The following is a 24,095-nucleotide window of genomic DNA, read 5'->3' as shown; positions in this document are numbered from 1 at the left end:
GCTCCATGCAGCTTTTAACTCGATGGAAAAGCTCTGCTTGCTTTGTTCCTGGAGCAACCAAAGATCAATCAGATATTAGTCTTCTAATGCACAGAACAGAGTCCCAGTATAGCTGTGATGGAAAGGACCGGCCAGCCTCAAAGCCTGGCAGCACACGGGAACAACTCCTCCCGAGGAGCTTTGCTGCAGCACTCCATGGAGGGGTGAGGTAGGAGAGAAGAGAGCACCTACTGAGGAACACAGTGTGGCTTCAGAGTGGAAGGGAGGGGTGGCCGTGTGCCCTGCCTTCTGTTCATGCTTTGCTGTCCTAGACAAAATGTCATTAGCTCCTTTCTATGATGATGCTTATTTAAAAATGTAAATGCAATAGCCAGCATCTTTTTCCTCCCCTCCCAGCCCTCAGACTCAATTTTCAGAAGAACAGGAAAGAACTAACAGTCCACTGGCTCCCATGACATGCTGTGGACTCAGGAAAGTGGCTCAGGTATATGGCATTGCACAGTTCATCTGCTTAACCTTCACAGAGGAGCCCTGAGACATAGCCATCCCTCCTGAAATTTCTCATGGGATGTGGGGCTTCTTGAAATTAACCAGGACAAACAGCTGACAAGTGCTGGGACTGAGGTTTGAGCCAGTCTACTTGGTTTGCAAAGTATGACTTGTCTTACTCAAGGAGGACTATCCCTTAACGAGAAGTCATGCTCTGCCCAGCTCGGTGTTTTCCCAGTGGGATCTGAGGTTCCAGATAAAAGACTGGGGAATGGACTAAAAGCATTACAGATAGCTGTCTCCTCTAGGAACAGGAACTATCATTTGTCCCATAGGGTCTGGTACAGTGCCTTGTTCATAGTGATGCTCAATAAATTTTTGCTGAATGAGTGAGCAAGAATTGAATAAATACCGATTGAAATGCCAAAAAATTACCCTGGAATGTATTCATACTCATGGGACATATTTTCGTTGTTGGTGTTGCGTTTTTCTGTCATTGTTAATCCTCATCTGAGTATATTTTTTACAGTGATTTTTAAAGAGTGGAAGAGAGGAGGAGAGAGAAAGAGAGAGAAACATTGAAGAGAGACATGTCGGTTGGTTGCCTCCCGCATGTGCCCCAACTGGGGCCAGGGATTGAACCTGCAACCCAAGTATCTGCCCTTGACCCGAACTCCAACCCATGGCCCTTGGGTGTGTGGGCCGATGCTCTAACCACTGAGCATGCCGGCAAGGGCTCATGGGACATACTAACTTACAACATAAACTTTTAAAATTGTAGAGTGAACAAGTGTATAGGAGATGAGCAAGTCAGTCAGGGAGCAGGGCTCAGGCACATCAAGTTCTTCCAAGGGGACGTGGAGAGTCCCGTTGGGAGTTGGAGTGACAGAATGTAAAGGAGCCACTTGGTGTGTCCGCTGATAGACGAAAGGAATCTCGATGAAGACACTCAGTGCCCAGTGGGGGGTTATGGAGAAGGGGAGAAGGTGCTGCGGAAAGAGACGAAGCGGTCAGGAGGACGACGGCAGAGCGCCCCAACGTGCTGCTCGCCTCGGGCCCTCCCACGCCTGCCTGCCAGGCTATCTCATACAAACGACAGATATCACAGAACATTAATAGTGAGTGTTTGGAATCAAGTTTGCTGATCATACTACACACAGACAAACAATATGAGGAATATAATTATAAATGATGCTCAAAATGAAGTCCGGGAGCACTCACCCCACCCCTGCTCCAGCTGAGGCAACTACGCTCAACCTGAATTCAGGCACAGAATGTTTATTTACTATGCTTTGGGCAAGGGCTACGCAGATAACAGTGCACAAGGTAAGCATGGCTCTTCTTCTCCTGAGCCCGGGGCTCACTGAACCACCAATGAGAACAGAGAAAATGAGGGATAGGACAAGTAAGAACACTGAGAGTGACAGAGAATCCGGGGCCAGGATGCAGGCAGAATTGGCAATCATTTTAGGCAGACAGGGCAAAATTGAGAAAAAACAACCAGGGTTTAGCAAAGCGAATGCTCTGAAAACACTTCATGAAACAGAACTTGCTAGAAAAAAATTAAATTGCAAGATGCTTTATGCTAGCCCCAGAGCCCCTGGGCCTGCCGGTACCAGAGGTTCCCCTTTCCATACGACACTGACCAGCAAAGGGGACAAGCACCAGCCCCGCTCAGCTCTGCTCCGCTCACACCACTCCTCAGGGACAAACCAAGGAGGCAAATACCAGCAATTTTAAAAATGCATACCAACTTTCTAACCAATGGATAATGCAACTTTTCCAATAAGCATCATAAAGTTGGATCACATATTAGCCTCCCCCACTAAATTTTTTTTTTTTAAACATCCTTATTGATTTCAGAGAGAGGAAAGGAGGGGGAGAGAGAGAGATAGAAACATCAATGATGAGAGAGTCATTGATCGACTGCCTAGCCGGCAACTCGGGCATGTGCCCTGGCCGGGAATCGAACCCCGATCTCCTGGATCTTAGGTCAATGCTCAACTATTGAGCCATGCCTGGCCACACCCCCACTAAATTTTAATACTTAAAATCAACACAGTGCAGTTAAAGCAAGGAATTAAGAATGAAGACTTTCATTTTTAAAACCTAACCACTGTGTTATAAAAAATATTTCTAAATAACTCTTAGATCAAAAAGGAAATAAAAACCAAAATTATACACTATTTAGAAAACAGTGACAATTCAAACACTACATATAAAAACTTATGAGCTGTGGCAAGATCTGTACTCGGAGGAAAACACATAACATTAAATGCCTTTGCTATTAAGCAAGACAAAGGAAAATAAAGGAACAGATTTCAACTCGAAGAGGTGAAAAGCAAGAAACCAAGGGTAAAAGGGCAAGAGACAAAGCAGATTGTAGAATTTACAAATAGGGAAGAAGGGGAACTGATAACTCAGGAGTGGGTTCTTTGAAAAGGCAAACTAAAATAAAATCTAATTTTAAAAGGAGAGAAAAAGACATATAAATGCCCTCAGGACTGAGAAAAGGGCTTTGACCACAAAAATAAAGAACATTTTAAATGGTTTAAGGATACACAAATGGGAGAAATGCCAATCCAGGAAGCTTTCTGAGGCAGAGTAGAAAACTGGTGTAGACTAACCACTGAGAATCCTGGAAAAGTCACCAAGGATTGCTACCCAAAAAGGCACCAGACCTAGTTTGTACTACAAATAAATTGTGTCAATTTTTTGAGGAATAGATAAACAGCATGTGACCCAATGTACCCCAGAACATAAATGAAAATGAAAACTTTATCATTTTCTCCATACCTGCATAATGCTCATGATAAAAGCAGTAAAGCCAGCACACACATCTTGAAAACACTGTGCTCAGTTAAGGAAGCCAGTCACAAAATACCACTTACCCCATTTATGTGAAAGGTCCAGAATAGGCAAATCTAGAGAGACAGACAGTAGATAAGTGATTGCTAGGGCTGTGGAGGTCAGGACGAAATGAGTAAGGGGTTTCTTTTAAGGGTGATGAATATATTCTAAAATTGTGGTGATGGCTGCACAACCCTATGAATATACAATGCTAAAAATCATTTAATTGCACATACTTAAATGAGTAAAATGTAGGACAGTAGTTATATCTCAATAAAACTTTGTTTTTTTAAGACAGCACATACATACAAAAAAGAGAAAACTACATACAAGTTTCAGTCACCAATCGAGGGTTGTAACTTTTAATTAAAATACTGGCAATTAACACACCATGGCCAAGTAGAGTTTATTCTAGGAATACAAATATGGCCCTATTTTATACACTATATACTATCATTCAAAATGAAAAATTATAATCACCTTAATAAATGCCAAGAAAAGCATGTGAAAATATTCCACATGCGTTTCCAAGAAAAACTCCTCGTAAATTAGGAAGAACATTTCCCTAACCTCATGTCTCCTTAAAACAAACCAGTATTAGTCATAATGGTGAAATGCTCCAGGCACTGCATTAAGTGAGGAATGAGATGAAGATCTGCTGTCACAGTTAATACTCAATATTGCTCTTCAGATTTCAGTTGAGGCAATAAAAAAAGGGTGGAATGAAAAGAAAAAAGGAGACCAAATTAAGTTCATTTGTTCATAATGTGATGCTCTACTTTGAAAAATTAAAAAAGCATTGAAAATTATTATAACTCCTAAAGACTTGTGAAATGTGTCTAGTTGTTATTTATAATGAAACGTTTTATTAAAGTAGAGCAGACATTCAGAAAATCACACAGATCTCAAGTATTCAGCTCTGTCAGTTTTCACAAACAGAACACACTCATTTTAACAATCATCCACGTCAGGACACAGATGACCAGTCTTCCAGAATCCCCCCACGTACTCCTTACCCTGTGATTACTTGCCCCCAAATAACCGCTATCTTGAGTTCTGACACTGTAAGTTAGTTGTGCTTGATTTTGAAATTTACATACAAAGAATAAAATAGTATATACTCTTTAGGATCTGAATTCTTTGCCTTAACATGCTTGAGAGATGTAGATGACTTTTGTTTTGAAAAAAACAGTATGAATATCCTCAGATAAATAGTGTATTGCATTTATGAAACAAGAACCGGGTGCTGTGACAAAAGATCAGTTAGAGAGCCAATAAGAATCCTTGAGCCCAGCCGGTATGGCTCAGTGGTTGAGCATTGACCTATGATCCAGGAGATCTTGGTTCGATTCCCGGTCAGGGCACATGCCCTGATTGCGGGCTCAACCCAGTAGGGAATGTGCACGAGGCAGCTGACCAGTGACTCTCATCATTGATGTTTCAGTCTCTCTCTCTCCCCCTTTCCCTTCCTCACTCTGAAATCAATAAAGACATATTTATAAAAAAAAAAAAAATCCTTGAAAATTAAAATGCAAAGACAGAAATGGAAAGTTTAGAAAATAAAGCTAAAGAAATTTCCCAGAAAGGATAGCCAAGAACCAAAAAAGGATGAATAAGAGAGTAAAAATAAGAAAATTAAATAACAGGTCCAGGAGGTACAACACCCAAATACAAGGAGTTCCAAAGATGGAGAATGAACACACACACACACACACACACACACACACACAGAATATCAACAATGAACATGAGTTTCCACTGGAAAGTTCTGCTGAGTGTCCAGCACAATGGATAAAAGTAAATCCCAACACACGTCATTATGAAATTCCCAAACACCTGGGATAAAAGGATTTCTAAAGAGAAAAAGACAAGTCGCATTCAAAGAATTGGAGGCACAATGGCTCTGGAGTTCCCAGCAGGCACGTGGGAAGTTAGAAGACAATGGAACATGGCCTCCAAAACCTGAGGGAAATGTCTTTCCAAGGGGGAACTGGGAATCCCGATATTTTTATGTACGCAAGGACTAAAAAATTTCCTTGAGGATATGCACCATTAAATTGAGGGAGTAAGCTAAGGGGGGAGGGGGGAGCTGGGATCAGGATACAGGGGACTCAGCACAGGAGAGAGGTGAAGGGAATCCCCAAATCTGTGTTCTATTGGGCAGCCCGTCGCAATCGATGGGAAAGGCCGGGCCCTCTGCAGAGATTTCTTCAAAAAGTTGAGCTGGACAGAATCCTTAGCATGCTGAGAGGACTGAGGGAATTCAGACAAGAAGCAGCAGGTCTGGAGTTGAATTGGGGGAAAGTATAGAGAAAGCAAAGTAAGCAAACAAACAGAGAGACAATGATTAAGTACAGGAAATACAAAAAGCTGTTCAGGAAGGGGAAATAACCGAAGCATGTCACGTGGATGAGCTGTAGGTCATTATAATAAAGGTAAATATTTAAAAAGCAATCTAAACGAAATTATAATATAACTATAATGGACGATGGGGGAAGGAATGAGAAGTGTAAATGTGGCAGGTGTGGGTGAGCGATAGAGTTATTACCACATTTCCCAGAGCAGAAAGTTAACAGATCATGCCGAAATCTCAGAACAACAAAAACAACAACAAACAAGACGCAGGAGTGTAAGTATGTTATTTAGAGACCGAGAGGTAAACAAGAGGAGGGTTCACAAGAGTGGAGGGTGGTACCTCTAGACAGGGAGCAGGGCCCTGTAGAATATATACTTGGCTTTTGAAGCACAAATCATACATAATTTTATAAAACCACAAAGTAATTTAAAATATGTGAGATACCAATGAATCTTAGATATTAATGAAATATCAAGAGTGGCTGTCACTGGGCGGTGTGATTAGGAGTGATTATCTACCACTACTTTTTCTATTTTTCTATTTTTACAATAAATACTAAATTTCCAATGAATACATGATGCATTTTGTAATAAACACGCTATGAAAAATATTTTCAGAACGTGACTTTGAAATTCTCCAGCCTCCCCCTCACTGCCCTTGCTCTCTGCGGGGCGGGAAGGCAGCATCTGGACCAGAAGCAGGGAGGAAATCCATTCTCATTTCTCCTCCTGGCCGCCGCTGGACAAATTACAGGGCTCCAATCTCATGGCTGACAGCCTCTGCGCCTCCCTCCTCGTATTCTCTAGGATTTGAAGCCTCTGCAATTTCAAGTTCCCTCAAGCAAATATTCCAGTTTTCCAGAGATGACTACAAGATTGAACGAATGTCTTTTCTGGGCGTAGTTACTTTTAAGAAAGCCCTGGAGGGTCTGGTGGAGGAAGGTACGCATGTCCAAGTCACAGAATTTACAAGCAATCGGACCACCGTCCTTTACCACTGAGAGCCATGAGGGCATATTCAAGGGGACACATGAGACCAGGGTTGGGAAATTCTCGCAGGCATTCGGAGTCAAGGAATGTCATGTACTGGCCACAGGGACACAGAGGCGGACTGAAGAAGTTCAGCCCTTCAGGCAAAGTCACTGCAGTTAAGGGTTCCAGCAATTTGCCACCAGAGCTCAGTAATCTAGGCACCAGAAATCCAACGGGAGACCATGCAGCTGGGGCGGTGGGGGCAGCCGGGCAACAAAGAAGCAGGATTCAGAGCAGTTATTCCAGGGCAGGTGGGCACAGCAACAATTTCCAAGAACCTAGGACTCTGAGTGGACAAGCGGTGTCCCCAAGGGAGGGGCTGGCCAAGTAAGAAAGGCTCTTGGCTGCCGAAAGCCAGGATTCCAGGAATAGGGCAGCCTTGCAGGACGGAGCATGTCCATGCGGGAGGAAGGAGACCGGGTCAGGGTGCCCTGGCCTCTCAGAGTTCAAGAGGCGAACACTGTTCTCAGCTCCCAGGGTGAGGGCTGGGACTGCGCTCTGACCACCCACATCACATCCTGGCCCGGCACCCGGAGTGGGACTGAGTTTGCAGATGAGAAGGTAGGACAGGAGTCTTGGAGGAGCTGGAGAAAGAACAGCCTGGAAGTTGAGGGCAAGGCTGACAAAAGACAGAGGTCCTCGCTGCTGTCCCCGCTTATCCTCTAAAGCCTGTATGGCGAAGAGCCTGGACCAGCTATTCTTCCGAAATCCCCTTCTTTTTGCTCCAGGGGACCATCTGACAACTGCTCATGTGCTTTCCTCTTTGGGGCTACGTGACCTTCACTGTAAGTTGCAAAAAGGTTACTCAAGAGCTTTCTCGGTTCCTTCACCTGTGCCTTCGGGAGGGGATACTAGGCTGGGAGGAAGCCGACTGTGGGGCTCTCACAGTTGGAGAGAAAACCCTTGTTTGCTCCACTGAAGTCAGGCACTGGGGCTGGTGCTGGGAAGAATTAAGCAGCGCTCTCAATGAAAGCCCACAGTATTCCCACCTGCGGTCGCAAGGGAAGGAGATGAGGGAGAGGAAGGGGGGAGAGGTGACATGCACCTGGATTCGGCCCAGAAGCAGGGAGAGGTGTGTTTTTAGTGAGGTTGGCACAGAGGGCAGAGGGGGCGTCTTTCATGGGGACTGTGGAAGGAACCTGCCTCACAGGTGGCCTCATATCCATCAGGGGCCACCTCATCAAAGTGCACGTGATAGCGCTCTGTGCCCTGGGCAGGAGGCTCAGTCCCCTCGGAGGGAGGGGAGGAGCAGCTGAGGGTCTCCTCCGAGGGCCAGATGAGTCTGCAGCTGAGCCTGGGATGAATGGGGAGAAATAAGACCTAAGCTCAGGTGTCTACAGCCAGCACAAGCCATGGGGAGCCAAGATCATGGGGGCCCTGACTAGGCCAAGAGGTCAGATCACAAGTCAGGCAGCCGATAACCCCAGCAGGGCAAGCAGTGGCCAGGTGGGCCTGGGACACTGCCCAAGGGAAGGAGGGACACACCAAGACCCTGAGGCTTCCACTCAGCCACTAGGGGAATCCTCCTGCCTTCCTGTCCCCACATACCGAGAAGCCTTCTGAGATCAAACATTCTTCCTGAAGAGGCTAAGCATTGCCAAAGGGACAAAATATTATCAACAGCCCAAACACAGCCACCATCCCTGGATTTTCAAATTGGCTGAGTCTGGAGTATAGAAAGGGCTCAATAAATATGTGCTGGTGAGTGAATGAAGGATTGAAGAGTTGTACTCCTCTCTCTAAGGTATTTGATTTAAAACTAATGAAATTTCATAATATCTTAATGGCAGATGTGATATTTTATCATTCATCTCCAAGTCAAAGCATTGAAATGAGGCCATGGTGCCAGACACGGGATGAAAAAAATTGATGTTCAGGGCCTTTCTTTGGCCTCGCTGCCTTTTTGCTTCCATTGAGTTCATCATAACACAGATCAGTCACTGCTGGGAGTGGGGCAGGGGACTGGGTGGTATATACAGAAGTAACAGAAACTTCTGGATTAGGAGTTATTGTTACATTGCTTCTCAGTATGAGCAAGCAAGCAAGCTTGCTGCAAACCTTTACCGAGTGATGGCAAAAAGGTGATTCATATATACATTCATTCATTCATAAACTGGACTGAGTTGAATTAGGATTGGAGGTCAAGTTGACCACTAACATGAAAAGCTGTGACTTACACAGAGTCATTCGCAGAGCCCTTTCTCCCCCTGAAACTTCAGATTTGGCTGAGGCACAGAAATGGCTCACCCGCGGCGGGTTTTGTCTATGAAACCACCCACAGCCACCAGGCCCCCGCAGTCGCCGGGGGCACCACAGTCAGAAAAGCAGTGTGAACAAAAACCTCTCAAGGAACATTTCTCTCTTTTTGCCTTTAAGTTAAACTTCTTAGGAACCTGGGAGTCCACTGAACTTCACACACAGAAGTCCGACTCCAAAATTCTAAGGTGGGCACCCTCCCGAGTCTATGAAGGGCCTCCCGTGGGGTTCTGCTCCATGGGCACCGGTAGTTAGGTCGCTCCTGACAGTCACGCCAGCTCCTCGCAGCCTCTCTGCTGCCAAGGAAGTGCTGCTGCCAGGGCGGTTTGAGGACACAGGAGCCTGGGCTTCTCAGGGAAAATGAAGCCCATTGCTCCCGACGTTTGTGTGCCTGGTTGCAGAAGCTATTTTTAGAGCCACGTTGACAGCAATGAGACACAACAGTAACCTAGAACTCCATCTAGGTACAGTGGTGCCTCGGTTTTTTAATGTAATCCTTTACGAGAGACTAAGCTCTGAAATGTTCGAAAACCGAGGGATCCACAGCCGACAGCTGGGCCTCAGGGTCTTGCCCTCAGCGGGAGCCGTGCAGCATGTTTGACTTCCGAGGCGTGTTCAAAAACCGAAGCACTGCCATCCAGGTTTACGGCGTTCGTAAACAGAAACGTTCGTCAACGGAGACGGTCGAAAACCGAGGCACCACTGTATTATCAAGTGTCAGCCCAAGTTTTCCCACTTTGGGAGAGTCTGGGGAAAACTTCGCTGCCTTAGAAACTGTGCTGGGTCAACGGACTGAAAATGCCTCGGTGCACAGTAAGGCACAGTGGATGCTGGGCCCCTGGCAGCTCGCCACTTGGCAGAGAAGGGCACCGCAGGCTCTGCTGTGAGTGCGTACAATGCACCTCCCAAGCTCTGAAGGGAAATTCTCTTTGCTTTCTCTGCAATCCTGGAGAAATGTCACAGTCACATGTTCCTGTGCTTCCATGACAGAGACTAGGCAATGGATCGGGGCTGGGCTCCCCGTGGAGCCTCAGACACAGCACACGCTGTACGGCTGCAAAGGCCCGGTAAGAAGCAAGCGTCCTGGAGGAGGAAACTCTAGTAAGTACTGCGGGAGAGCGGGGCGAGAGGAAAGGGCGGAGGGCAAGTTACAACCCCTACCTTGGTCACCGCGCCCGCAGCACTCCCTGACGGCTCGGCAGAAATCACACTGAGGGCCGGAGGGGCTGGGGAGATGCAAACAGGTCTCGACTGTGCTGCAGAGGAAACCACGGGGCAGAGGGGAGGAAATGAAGGCAGGGCACCTCCAACTCTGAACTCAATCCCAGGGGCTTGTATGGTTCCTTTTGGGGCATTGAAGGTGGAGTGGAAAAGAAAAACGGGAAGGGCAGGAGAAGGAAGGCATATGAAAAGGCCTAGAAGGTGGCACATTCTGGAATCATCTAGAAAAGGGGGGGGTTAAAGCTACCAAAATAATGGCTGGAGCCTACCCCTCCCCACCCATAACTGTACCCATCCAGCTTCAACCAAAGAGGAGTCTGAGCTTCCCTCCTCTTGCCAGGTCTATTTGCTATAATTGGCAGTATTACTGCTCCCCTATTTACTAACACCCAGCAACAACCCTGAACTGGGCACTTAACTCAGAGGCGAGGTGTCTTCCATGTTTTAATCTTAAATTTTAAACCAGACTCATCTGCTCTTCGGCAGCCTACCACAGTGAACCTCTTTGCAAGAGAGGAGGGAAGCCTTCCCAACGTTGTTCACATTCGCCTGCTTGCTGCTGGGAGCTGTCACAGTGCACGTTGGTTGACGGAGGTAGGTCTCGCTTGTCATCGCTGGAACGGTTACCCTGCAAGCCTTGCTCTAGCTCCAGGGCACTACCTGGGGTCTTGGCTTCCCAAGGAAAGGTTATCTAGCAGCAACATCAATGTGTCATGCAAAGAGGAAAACCATCTACCCAGGCTGGCACTGAGGTACATAGGTGATGTCAAGAAATACCATTCATTTCACCCCAAAGCAGTGTGTCACCACACTTCCATTTTATAATGAACAGCCTCCCTGAAGGGACTGACTGGGCAACATGGGCCCCTCATGTTCCTGTGCAAATCCCCTGGCATTGAAAATGCCTCTCTTCGCCCAGCTAGCATGGCTCAGTGGTTGAACGTCGACCTGTGAACCAGGAGGTCACTGTTCGATCCCCACTCAGGGCACATGCCCAGGTTGCAGCTGGATCTCCAGTAGGGGGGTGCAGGAGGCAGCTGATCAATGACTCTCATCTTGATGTTTTTATCTCTCTCTCCCTCTCCCTTCCCCTCTCTGAAATCAATTTTAAAAAGCCTCTCCTCCACTAGCATCAGGGCTCTGCTCTGTAAGTAGGGTACCAAGTCAGGGATAACCCAGTGATCGGGTTGTTTGTCATAATCATCTGGCTGTATGAATGGACCAGGTAACAAGAAAAGGGTCGCAGGATTCCCACAGTGAAAAGTAGGACTTGCCTTTGTAGGACACAGAGGGCAAACATAACAAAAGCAACAACAATCAGAATAGCTACCATTTTAAAACATTTTACATGTATTTTCTCATTTAATCTTCACAAGAACCCTTAAAGTAGATTAATATCCCCATTCACAGATGAAGAATCTGAGGTACAGAGAGGCTACGAAACTTGTCCGGGGTCTCACAATGAGTCCATAGCATACCCGCCATTTGACAGAGAAGTAAACTGAGGCTCAAAGCCAGTGGTCACATCTAGTCTGGGATCCTGGGCATGTTGTTTCTATCCCATCACAGAGCCGACACCTGGGGTCATTTGAGAACCACTTGCTCCCAGCTGTGGAGTCAGGTGTTCCTTGAGCTCCATGAGAAGGCAGCCGTCAGCTATGGACAGCTATGCAGAGCGGACACCTGGACAGTGATGTCCTAAGTTTCCATGTGAGCCCATGTCCGCTGCTTTCCCAGGAAGTGACAAAGTTGAGGATGGTGCTCCTTCAAGGTCCTGACAACTGTGATCGTTACTAGGCATTCTTTCCAGCTAACTGACCAGGCAGCAAATGTTTTTGAGAAATAGTACGTCTTCCATTAGACAGCCTTACAGAAGGGCAGACTCCCTCCCATCCTTTGCTTCCCCAGCTATTGTTTTCATTCATCGAGTCCGCCTTTGCAGTCTCAAATATGTGTCCACTTGGATAAGTTGCAAGAGGACTGAAACACAGGAGAGTATCCTCTATTCTGCTTAGGACAGGTTTATACCCAATGGGAATGGATAAGTGCTCATGAAGCAACACCTATTCCCGATCCTATTTTATAATGATGCATCTTCCAGAGTAATAGGAAACCCCACAGCGTGGACTGAACCAACATCTTCTATCAACTGGGCTCCTCCAGGAGTTCCCCCTGAAGAAAGCAAGTAGAGCTTTGTGGAGTTTTTTGGTGTTTCTTTTTTTAACTGTAAGTTGCCCTGTGTCTTGGTTCTATAGTAGAACTCTATTAACTAAAACATTTTATTTTCTACACATCCTGCCATAACTTCAGAGAGTTTACAATTAGAGCTTGCTTTTCATCTGTGGTACCAAAAGCTTTGTTACGGACATTTTCTGCCACCGGAACAATACATCTTTAAACACTGGGTAGGTTTTATGGATAAAAAAATTAAATGCTCATTTACACAGATGGCAGTGACCTGCCTAATGACACAGACACTGTTGGTGGCAAATAGAGCAGGTCATTCCTCCGTTCCTGGAAGGCAGGAAGAGAGGGAGAGAATGCCTAGGTTTCTACTCTGACTTTTCTCTTCCTGAATCGTGACAGGCTTCACCAGGCCCCTGAGCTAGATTCCTTTTCCCAGACACTCCTTTACTAGACCCAAAACGAAGTGCTAACCACTGTGGTCTTCAGCCTGTCCTTACCACAACACCTTGCCACTGGCCAGCATCGTATACACGGCTCATGTTCATCAGCAGCCCCGGTTGGGTCGGTCCAGCTCTTGTGCAACGCTCAGCTTCTGTCCAGGACACTCTTTGGTTTCTGAACCCCTGCCTGTGGCTCCACCATAACAAATTCTGTAGCTCTGGGACTGACCCAAGTCCAACTGCCTGCCGAACTCTGTGCTGCCCTGTGACTTCCCACGAAAGGGGGACCACGCAAGACTCTGAGCCAAGAATTACACTGTCTTCATCCTGCTGCAAGATGGGCCATCTGCCGTCTACTGATGGGCATCAGCTTCTGAGAGAGAATTCGCACTTCATTCACTTCATCTATTTAAAGTATACAATTCAATAGTTTTCAGTATGTTCAGAGTTGTACAGTCACCACCAAAATCAATTTTAGAACATCTTCATCACTCTCCCCAAATACCCCACACCCATTAGCGGTCACTCTTCTCCTGCCCCTCCCCCCAGCCCTAGCCAACCACTACTCTACCTTCTGCCTCTCCTTTTACCTCACTTCAGTCTACCCCAGTGGACCACTGGATAGAGTCTGCACTCCTCTTTTCGGCTTTTAGAAATCTCCCTAAAGTGACCTTCTGTATTGATGTACTCAGTCTTCCACTCTCCTTTGTAACGCACATTCCCTACCTTCCGTCTCCTCCCCAGACACGAAACACCCCCTCCTCTTGTGCAATAAAGGGTTAACTCCGTGGACTTGGGTTGCCCAAACCCTGCACATTCCAAAGAAAGAGCCGGCTCTTGCCAGGCTCCTGAAAGATAACTGCTCAGCCCTTGGGATATCCTGTCTCTGAGGCCCTGGGCCGAGCTGTATTAGTCTAACCACTGGGGTGGTGATGGCGCCGGACACTGAGTAGCCAAGGTTAGTCATTTGGGTGCTCCATGCCTACATGACTGACCCCCAGTAAAAACCCTGAACACCAGGCTCAGGAGAGCTTCCCTGGTCGGCAGCGCTTCGTACGTGTTGTTACATATCACTGCTGGGAAGATGAAGCTTGGTCCATGCCACTCCACGGGGAGAGGACCACTAGAAGCTCACACCTGCTTTCTCCCAGACTCTTTCCTATGCATCTTTTTCCTTTGCTGATTCTAATCTACATCGCATCACTGTGATAAATGACTTCCTGAGTCCTTAGTCCTATTGAATCATCAAACCCAAGGGTGATCTTTGAGACCCCACACACTCTTGTTTTCACTACGATGCCTCTCACTGTTTTCTCTCCCATAGACTCTGTCAGTGCCAGTCCCCTTCAGCTTGCCAGGCCCAGCAGTCACGCCTTTTCCAGAATAAGCAGCACTGAGGGTAAGAGTGCAGCTCTGGACCCACTGGGCCTGAACCCCAGCTTCACCTCTTACCAGGTGTGTGACCTTGGGCATAGTGCTTACCCCTGTACCCCAGCAGCCTGTCCATGAAATGGGGACAATAATCCTTATTTCCTAGGGCCGGTACGAGGTGTAAATGGGTTTGTATGGTGTAAAGCATAAGAACAATGCCTGGCACACAGAAAATCCCAGTGTTAGTTATGGTTTTTATGAGCTTTTCTATGCACTCCACTCACAATGTCCCCTCTTCCCCACGCATCCTCTCTCACCTGGGCTGAAGTGTGATTACGTGCACTTGGGCCCCGTGTCTCCAAACGGCCTTCGAACCCCTTCGGGAGAACCATGTAATTGACTAATACTGTCTCCCTGGAAGTTCCACCACAGGCTGAGACATAACTGGTTCCTAAAATATATTTGCTAATGCACAGGGAAGCTACCGCTAATAAAAAAGTCTAAGAAAACCTGATTCTTCCCTTAATTTCCTCCATGTAAGCTATCATAGTCCTCTATGGGGGGAAAGAAACTTCTCCTTTAGTATCCACTTGTGCACAGCATTTGGGATCCCAGCATCTATACATATCCAGGACAGCCTTTCCAACTCAAATTGTCTAATAGGCTCTAATGGCTCCTGTGCCTTATAATTTATTATCAAATTATATGTTGAATTAAGGGTCGCTAATTGTTAATCATCAGCTTGAATTAGTTATTAATGAGTCATGTCACTAATTGCAGAGCCACCTAACACAGCAAGCAGGCACCCCTGGCACCTCACAGCAGACGGCTTACTCAGCTTTCAGCCAGTGCCCCAAAAGCAACCTGCTGTGAAGTGTCCCATCACGGATGACACTAGAGGCCCTCCCTTCCCACAGTGAATGTCACGGGTTTTACAGCTGGAGAAAACCTTAAAAATCGATGACTACCAAGCTGTGAGCTGCAGACCTCCAAAGCCTGCTGATCTAAGCCAGGTTCCCAAGAATTCGTGGTGCACCCAACCAAGGTGCCTTAGGCTGAAAATATTAAATCCCTCATTCTTATCTTTGCTATTTTTCACATATGGAGGTGGGCAAAAGGAGGTTTACAGTTGTGAGTATGCGAAAGAGTTTACTCTTGTGTTATTACTTATTTATTAATTATTGTATTATTTATTATTATTAACCTACTTTTGCCCACCCATGTGTACATACATCATATTATGAGTAATAAAATTTAAGTTTGTATCAAAGCACAGCTGAATTCATAGTAGTTGTCAAGAAATCCTTGTGGGAAATTTATTGAATTCATAGTCCTGGGCCCTCATAACTGCCATCGGTTAGTTTTCATGTTCTTGGCCAGCTCGCCCATTCCCATTCCTTTTGGCAATTACCCCAGACCTTTGCCACTTTTCCGCAGCCCCCTCTCCAAGGCCTGACTCTCACCCGTAGCAGTGATTTTCTCCTTCTAATTCACCAGGAAGACGTGGGTCCTACAGCATAAACTCTCTCTGTTCTGCAAGACCAAGCTACTGCTCTAGCCCACCCGCTCCTCCCTCTTCGGGTCCTTCTTTTCCAATCAGCGCCCTCCTTCTACAGCCCACCCGTCCCCTCCCTCCCCATTTCATGCCCTCAGCTGCAGGTACTGTGTTAAAATGGGACCTTTCATGTTCTCATTTGGGCTGAGAATATTCAGACAATAGACCAATAGACGCTGTATTCAGAGATCATGCAAAAAGGTCAAAGCAGAGAGCCAAACAACAGTCAGCTGTCTAATGAGGATGCCTGAGTGAAGTCTAGGGGAGCAATGTGTCAGAAGTTTCCCTGGGGAGCTGTACCCTGAATCTCACTCCCCAAGGGGAGGGGTGGGAGTCCTACCATCTCACCCTAAGCCTAGTTCTCAGTGGCCCTGGCAGTGGAGAAATACCCTCCCTGGTGACTGAGTCATCTTAGCAAAGTAAAAGGGGCCTGTGGAGCAGAGGAGCCCTTTGTGGGAAGTTGCTTCTTCCCTTCCATGCAGAACAAAAGTGTGTAAATCTTGGAAATCAGATATGGAACCCAGAAGGGATGCTGACCTGTGGCCACTTTAAAAGTAGTCACTACAAAACAGGGGTGGGGAACGTCCGGCCTGGGGTATACGACCCGCAAAATCATTCGGTCTGGCCCTGCCAAGGCAACTGCAGGTGGGACTTGAAATTCAATAAACCTAGGAGCTTTTTTTCATAGTTAATTTTTAAGTTGATAATTTTTGTAATGGCCTGCGAATGATGTTATGAATATCCAAACGGCCCTCGGCAGAAAAAAGGTTTCCCCTACACACTATAAAAGCTCACTTATAAAAAGGGAGGAAAGCCCTGGCCGGGTGGCTCAGTTGGCTGGAGCATCATCACATACACCAAAAAAGTTGCTGGTTCAATTCCTGGTCAGGGCACATACCGAAGTTGTGGATTCAATCCCTAATTGGGGCACCTAAGGGAGGCAACAGATCAGTGCCTCGCATATCAATGTTTCTTCCTCCCTCTCTCTCCCTCTCCCTCTCCCTTCATCTCTTCCTAAAAATCAATAAAAACATATCCTTGAGTGAAGATTAAAAAATAATAATAAAAAATAAAAAGGAATGAAGTACAGCTATATGCTATGTGTATGAACATGGATTAAACCTCATAAACTTTATGCTGTAAAACAAGCAAGACACACAAAAAACCACTTATCATGTAATTCCACCTATATGAATTGGCCAGAATAGGCAAATTCACGTAGACAGGAGGCAGGCTGGCTCCTGTCGGGGGCTGGGGGAGGGGAGGGATAGAGAATGATGCTTAGTGGGCAGGGGGGTCTCTGGGGCGACGGAAAAACTCTGGAACTAGATAGTGGTGATGAGCACACAACATCATGAGCATACTTAATGCCACTGAATTCTACACTGGAAAATGGTTAAAATGGTAAAATTTATGTTGTGTACTTTACCACGATTGAAAAAAAAAAAGATCAACAAAACAAAACCAAAACAGGGATGTCCAAGATGGTGGCATATAAGAATATAAAAAAAACTCCAAAAAAACTAAATGTCTGTCAGTGGAAGAACAGAGAACAAAACGTGCGATATGTACTGGAATACTACTCAGCCTCTGAAAAGGAGGAAATCCTGCCATTTGTGACAATACGGATGGCCTTGGAGAGCATTATACTGAGTGAAATAAGCCAGACACAGAAAGACAAATACTGCATGATCCAACTTATATGTGGTGATTGCCAGGGGCTTGAGGGTGGGGAAAGGGTGATGCTGGTGAAAGGGTACAAACTTCAACTTATCAGATGACTAAGTTCTGGAGACCCAGTGTACAGCATGGTGACCACAGTTAATAGTAACATACTGCACACCTGAAATTTTCTAAAAGAGTAATAAATTGTGTTACCATTACAAAAAAAAAAAAAGAAGGTAACTATGTGAGGTGACGGATGCACTAATTAGCTTGATTATGACAATCATTTCACAGTGTATATGTACACCAAAACATCAAGTTGTACACCTTAAATACATACAATTCTTTTATTTGTCAATCAAACCGCAATAAAGCTGGGGAAACATAAATGTTTTAAATACCTGTGTAAATTAATTGATTAGGAAAGAAAGGCAGTGGCTTGCTGGAGTGCAGAGATCCTAGCAGCGAGAAGGCGTGGACTCCGAGGCAGAGGCCGGCTGAGCGGGAGTCCCCGGCCGCCTGAGAAAGCATGGAGGTTCCCATCCCCACAGCCCACGCTGAGCATCAAAAGAACCTTCCATGTGTCCCAGGGAAACGCCAACTTTACCCAGCTGCCGCCCCAGAGAGCACAAGACCATTACAAGACAGTGTCAATCAAACAAGAACCCTCTTATCCCGTCCCCCCCGCCCCTCCTTGCCCAGTGGGGTCAGAAGCTGCACCTCCTGAGATAGACGAGCGAGGGAGAAAAGCACCAGGGCTCCAGCCTCTCTCCCACCGCCAGGGGCAGGCCCCGCTGAGGGAGAGGACAATTTCAATAACAGATTGAAGCTGGTTGGTGACTTAAAGGGACCCTGGGGCTTTCATTACCCAAGAGTAATAAGAAACATCATGGGATCCGCTGGAGGGAAGGGAAGGATTCATTGTACTAAACAAGTTAAATGCAACAGGAGGAAAGCAAAGCAACTGGAGTCTTTATAAATATAAACCTGACTTCTGTTTGCTCACTGAGCTAGAGGAGGTACTTGCTCAGTGTCTCCCATTCTAAGAAATCATGTCACTCTATCTTGCCACTCGATCCCCAGTTTCTGCCCCTCTCCTTCTCCAGTCTCCCCCAAACATCCCAAAAGTATAATCCACACTCACTTTCCTCACTTCTTCGTGTCCAACTCATTTCTCCACCCACCGCCATCCAGCTTAGGATCCACACATTTCATTAAGATGGTTTCACTAAGGTTATGGCCAGCTAATCCCTTAAACCAGAGCGTGTTTGTAGTATTCCTGTATTGAATCTTTCTGGCACCCCTACTTGGCTGTCCTCATACCTCTCTGAGCATTCATTACTTGTCAGTCCCCTTTATGAAGCCTCCCTTCATCCTGGAAAGAAGGGTTTTCTTTCTTCTCTAATGTACCCCTGGGCAATTGATTCCTCTTCCTCATAGTTCACTAACCCTGACCTCTATTCTGAGCCTCAGGTGTCCCTTATCCATCATTTGTTCATTCAATAAATATTTTTGGCATGCCTACCAAGTGCAGGTGCTCATTAGGTACTGGAGATGCCACTGAAATAACGGCAGTTCTGGCTCCATAAAGCATATAAACCAGTGGGCAATAAAAAATGGTAAAGAACAGCTCCCCAGCTGGGAAAGTAGAGACATCTGGCAGTCATTCTGAAGATAAGCCCTGTAGATCACTAGGAGTTGACCTTAAGGCACCCATAAACTTCACAAGCCATATGCAAAGTTCTGTCTGTTTATCCGTGTTCAGGGTGATAGGATCTCTGGCTTTCGATAGATTGTCAGAGAGGTCCTTGACTCAGAAAAGTTTAAGCTCAACTTGTCTAATGATAGGTTTTTGATGTGACACTGGAGATGATGCCATTTGGAGAAAAATCAGGGCTTAAGACATAGATTGGTGAGCCTTCTCAGCACAGAGGCGAGAGCCGGGTCAACACTTCTCAAAGTCTCTCGATGAACAATCCCGCTGCAGGCAGAGGGCCGGGCACCCAATAGAGGCAGGAGGGGGATCTCTCATGCCTTAACTCAAGCTCCAGGAAGTCCAGCCATGCTTCTCTTGTGGCTTTAAGTCACACTTTCCCCAAATCCCTCAGTCCCACAATAATGCCACGAACCGCAGGTACCCACAGCTCCCAGTGTGAAGAGCGTGGAGTCAGGCTCCCTGGGAATGACAGAGGGCCCCAAGGGAGCCCGTGTAGACCAAAGGCCAATTCTGGGGACCCAGGTGGTCAAATCCAGTCTAGAAACATGTTGTTTGGAAGAAGGGGGATTTATTGCCAACACTGAGAATTCTGGAGATTTTATGAAATGATCTGGATTTACATCTTTTCTTAAAAGTCTGAGGACCTGACAACACTGGCCCTGTGTCCCCAGCACCATCGCATGGACTGCCAGCAGCTGCCTCTGTGTTCTTCAGTCCCCATGCCTAAGTCTTACACTTGGCCCTGCCCTTTTCAATGGCACCTGCCCACTCTCTACACCTGAAACTGATGTAGACAGAGAAAAGCAGAGGGAAAACAGAAAACCTTGCAAATAGCTATTTACCAAGTAGAAGCTATATAGGAAGAAAGAGGGAAAGAAGTAAAACAGAAAGGAAATAAATTCCCTCAAAGTGAAATCTCCAACATTATGTTGCCCACGGAGAAGGCTCTGTATACAAAGACTAGTCCACGTTAATGCCTTTTGGCCTGCGAAAAAGTTCTCTTCATCCTATCCTTTGCCAGTATAAAATCATTACTATTAAAATATTGAGAACATAGCGGGGAAGGGGAAATCACCATGTCCTAATGTTTACAAATCATATTGTATCTGCTAAATAACATCAGAAGGGCCATAAAAATTCCTTCCTACAATTAAATATCTCCATCAACTATAAACAAATTAAGCATTTTATAAGTGATGATACATTAAAAAGAGATCATCGGTATGTGATTTTATTTTGTACATCAGAGATGCATATAAATTAATGACTCATGATCACAACTCTATTTTCTAGAGTCTTTTAAAAATGCCTATTCATCATCTGTTAATGTTGCCCTAACTCATAAAATACAAGTCACATTTTGGCTTTAGTGCCTCACACATTCAGGGACAGCATGTTTTCCGGGCACGCCCTGTAGTCACTCCTTTCCCTCTAGGGCTACACCACCTTCACGCCCTCACTCGTTACCTATTCATCAAGGCCAGTCAGCCTTCCTGTGCGTCACGGAGGAGGCATCATTTGGCCAAAACAATGAAAGTCACTGCATGTTAGTCCATCATTTCAACTTCATCCCTTCAAAATCCAAGAGCCAAGGTGTCTTTAAGCACTCCGCATTCGTTTGTTTTAACTGTAGTAAACTACACATGACATAAAATTTACTATCTTAACCATTTATATGTGTACAGTTCAGTAGTGTAAAGTGTATTTATGTTATTGTGCAACCAATTTCCACAACTCTTTTCATCTTGCAAAACTGAAACTCTATGCCCATGAAATAACAACTCCCCATTCCTCTCACGCCCCAGCCTCTGGCAGCCCCATTCTACTCTCTGTCTTTATGATTTGGCTACTTTAGGCACCTCCTATGAGTGGAATCATATAGTTTTGTCTTTCGGTGACTGATTTATTTCATTTAGCATGTTTCCAAGGTTCATCCATGTTGTAGCATGTATCAGAATGCCCTTCCTTTTTTAAGTCTGAATAATATTTCATTGTATGTATATACCACATTACATTTATACATTCATCTGTTGATGGACACTCGGGTGACATCTACGTTTTGACTACTGTAACTATTTTTAAATCATGGGTGTACAAATATCTCTTTGAGAGCCTGTTTTCAGCTCCCTTGGGTTTATATCCAGAAGTGGAATTGCTAGATCATGTGTTCATTCTATTTTTAATTTTTTGAGGAACTGTTTTCCATAGTAACTGTGCCATTTTCTATTCCCACCAATAGTGCACAAGCATTCTAATGTCTCCACATCCTTGCCAACACTGTTCTCTTCTGTTGCTGTTTTTTTAATAGTAGCCATCAAAATGGGTGTGAGGTGGTATCTCACCCAGTAAATTTTAAATATCCTGAAGGTTATGCTTTGGTTCTCAGATGACACCTAAATAACGAATCTACATTATTATTTGCAGACAGTGAAAAGTGTGGCCCTGCAGCATCACACAAAGACACTGAACACCTAGGTTGGGATGGGAACTGAGCCACGGAGGCATCTCCAGCTGAGAAAGTTATTGGCTCAATAGGTCACCTTCCTTATTGCACAGATTTGCCCATAAGTGGCTCTACTCTAATTCATATCTTCAGCTTTCAATTTGAACAAGAAAATAAAAGAACATGGGGCAGGGAATGGGGGTGCTGGTGTGGGAGGGGGCGTCTGTACACCTCACAATCTAACTCTCATTTATTAAAAATCTGTAAACTGAGAAAGAATTTCCTATAAAATGCCTCACTGCTAGTCCACTATTCCTTCTCTTATCCCCCCTTTATACCAACAGTGTCCTGAAACTAGGGCAAAGTAAGAACGCCTCTCCCACCTCCTCTAACTTAAGACAGACTGTAAAGATTTAAGTCAGTTTGACCCTCCACTAGAAATCAGACAGTACTGAACTATAACTGAAGGATCATCTTAATTGAAAACTCAGGGCATTTGTGGTGGGCTGAATAAATGACCCCCCCAAAATCCACCTGTGAATGTTACCTTATACGGGAAAATGCCTTGGCAGATAAGATTGAGAATCTTGAGATGAAGAGATTATCCTGGAGTATTCATGTGCACTCCAAATGTCATCACAGGGTAGGCAAGAAAGTCAAAGGAAGAAGGCCATGCGACGATGGAAGGGGGGAAAGTGGTGTGATGCAGTCATGAGCCAAGAAGGAGGACAACCTCTAGAAGCTGGAGAGGCAAGGAAGAAGATTCTCCCCACGACCTCCAGAAGGGCCCAATTCTGCAGACGCCTTGAGTTTAGCTCCCTTTAAGGCTCATTTCGGATTTCTGACCTTTAGAATGCAAGAGAATAAATTTGCGTGCTTTAAGCCACGAAGTTTGTGGAAGTGTTACAACAGCCACAGAAAACCAACATGGCATCAAAATCCACCTATTTCATTCAACATCCTTCACATGCGAGCATCCCAAGTAGAATGCCATGAGGTTCTGAGCTCCTTGTCTCCAGGGAGGCTGGGTCAGACCTAGGGCAAGAGTCTTACAGAGCTGCCCTAAGGTTACCACCCCAGGTGCCATACACATATGTGTTCCCATATCACGAAGAAGGGTGGGGAACACTGAAATAATGAAGGTTGCAAGTATGAAAGAACCCAGGAATTAATGTTTCAAACCCCAACATTTCAAAAAGTGTGAGCATTCCTACTGATAACCCACAACTTGCCTAAGTGACCTGGCTAACCCCTTACCCCACCCTAACTCTGTTTATCTCTAAGAAACAAGATGGCCTGCATTTAACAGTAACTTCCTGAGAGGGGCCAGTTAAAACAGACTAAGACCTAGATGGCCACCCCATGGACCTCAGATCTCATTATAAAATAATCTCCATACTAAATGACACACCCACCAGAGTCATGACAAGTGATAATCACCTTGAAGATAACCAGGAGGACTATAAAAAAGACAGAGAAGAGGTGGAACCCCAATTCTGATCGCCCCTTCATTTCTGCCCTCCTAGATACACAACTTCTCCTCCCCAAGCCAAAAAGAGGAGTTGATCTCACAGCCAATATGCTTCTCCTTCCGCTTCTCCATTCTCTGGCCATTTAATTATTATTATTACTTTTTTCCATACCCCCCTTTTAATAATGGACAGAACAATTAAATAAAGCTTGCACTGAATAGAAATAAAGCCCTGTTTGGGGTCTCAGAAAGGGGGCTTTGCACCCTGGTTAACACTATCAGCTCAATCTTTCAGTATTTCTGTTTGAGAAGCTGCCCTTGAAAACTGTAGCTGAAGGAGCAAAGTGCTGTGATGGTAGGACACCCCAAATTCCTGAAGCAGCCGCTTACACACCGCGGCTCCATCCCCAGGAGTCTCCCCTAGCCTCCCTCCCCTGGCGCCTCTGTCTTCTGGGATGTGGGACTCAAGGCCACCAGAGCTTGCCTGCCACAGACCTGATGGGGAGAGAAGGGTCTCCGGCGTCCCACCAGTCTTTCGGGGGGCTGATGTACATGCACCACAGCTCCCAGCTGTACCCGTGGGCCGAGTTCTCGTACCGCTGCACCTCAAAGGTGTCCTGCTTGATGTTGTCGATGGACGGGAGGATCACGCGCTTCCTGTTCTCCTGGATTCGGGAGAGAACCGGCTCGGCCCTGAAACGCAGAGAAGCAGAAATGAAACCTCTCTCCCGAGGCCGCCCGCACCTCAACGTGACAGACCCCCAGACGGCAGGAAACGAACAGAAGCAATGTAGCTAAAGGGCGGTCTTGGGCAGGCTGAACTCGGGTGGAAACTGAGGCTCCCGGGCGGCCTGCCCCGGTTGGATCGCGCAGCTCTAAGTGAGAGCCCAGCCCTGCAGCTCGGGCCCTCGCCCATGCCGATGCCTGCGGGAGAGGCCGGGAGCAAGAATTCAGAAAGTGCGGGCCTGTCTTTTATACCCACAATGTAGGCCAGAGCAAGGCCATCTGACTCGAGGATTTGCATCACATTACAGTTTTACATA

The 24,095-nt window shown here is 46.0% G+C and overlaps 1 protein-coding gene across 1 annotated transcript in view; it reads right to left on the bottom strand.

The window, feature by feature from the left end:
- GALNT17 (polypeptide N-acetylgalactosaminyltransferase 17) overlaps positions 1 to 24,095 on the bottom strand; it is a 386,942-nt gene that overhangs the window by 155,388 nt on the left and 207,459 nt on the right. The window contains exon 5 of the mRNA XM_016225135.2: positions 23,548 to 23,745. Within this exon, the coding sequence (XP_016080621.1) occupies positions 23,548 to 23,745 (198 nt within the window). The remainder of the gene's footprint in view (positions 1 to 23,547; positions 23,746 to 24,095) is intronic.

Source organism: Miniopterus natalensis, chromosome 3, assembly GCF_054644295.1.
Source record: "Miniopterus natalensis isolate mMinNat1 chromosome 3, mMinNat1.hap1, whole genome shotgun sequence".
NCBI lineage: Eukaryota > Metazoa > Chordata > Mammalia > Chiroptera > Miniopteridae > Miniopterus > Miniopterus natalensis.
This window is presented reverse-complemented; position numbering and strand designations above follow the sequence as displayed.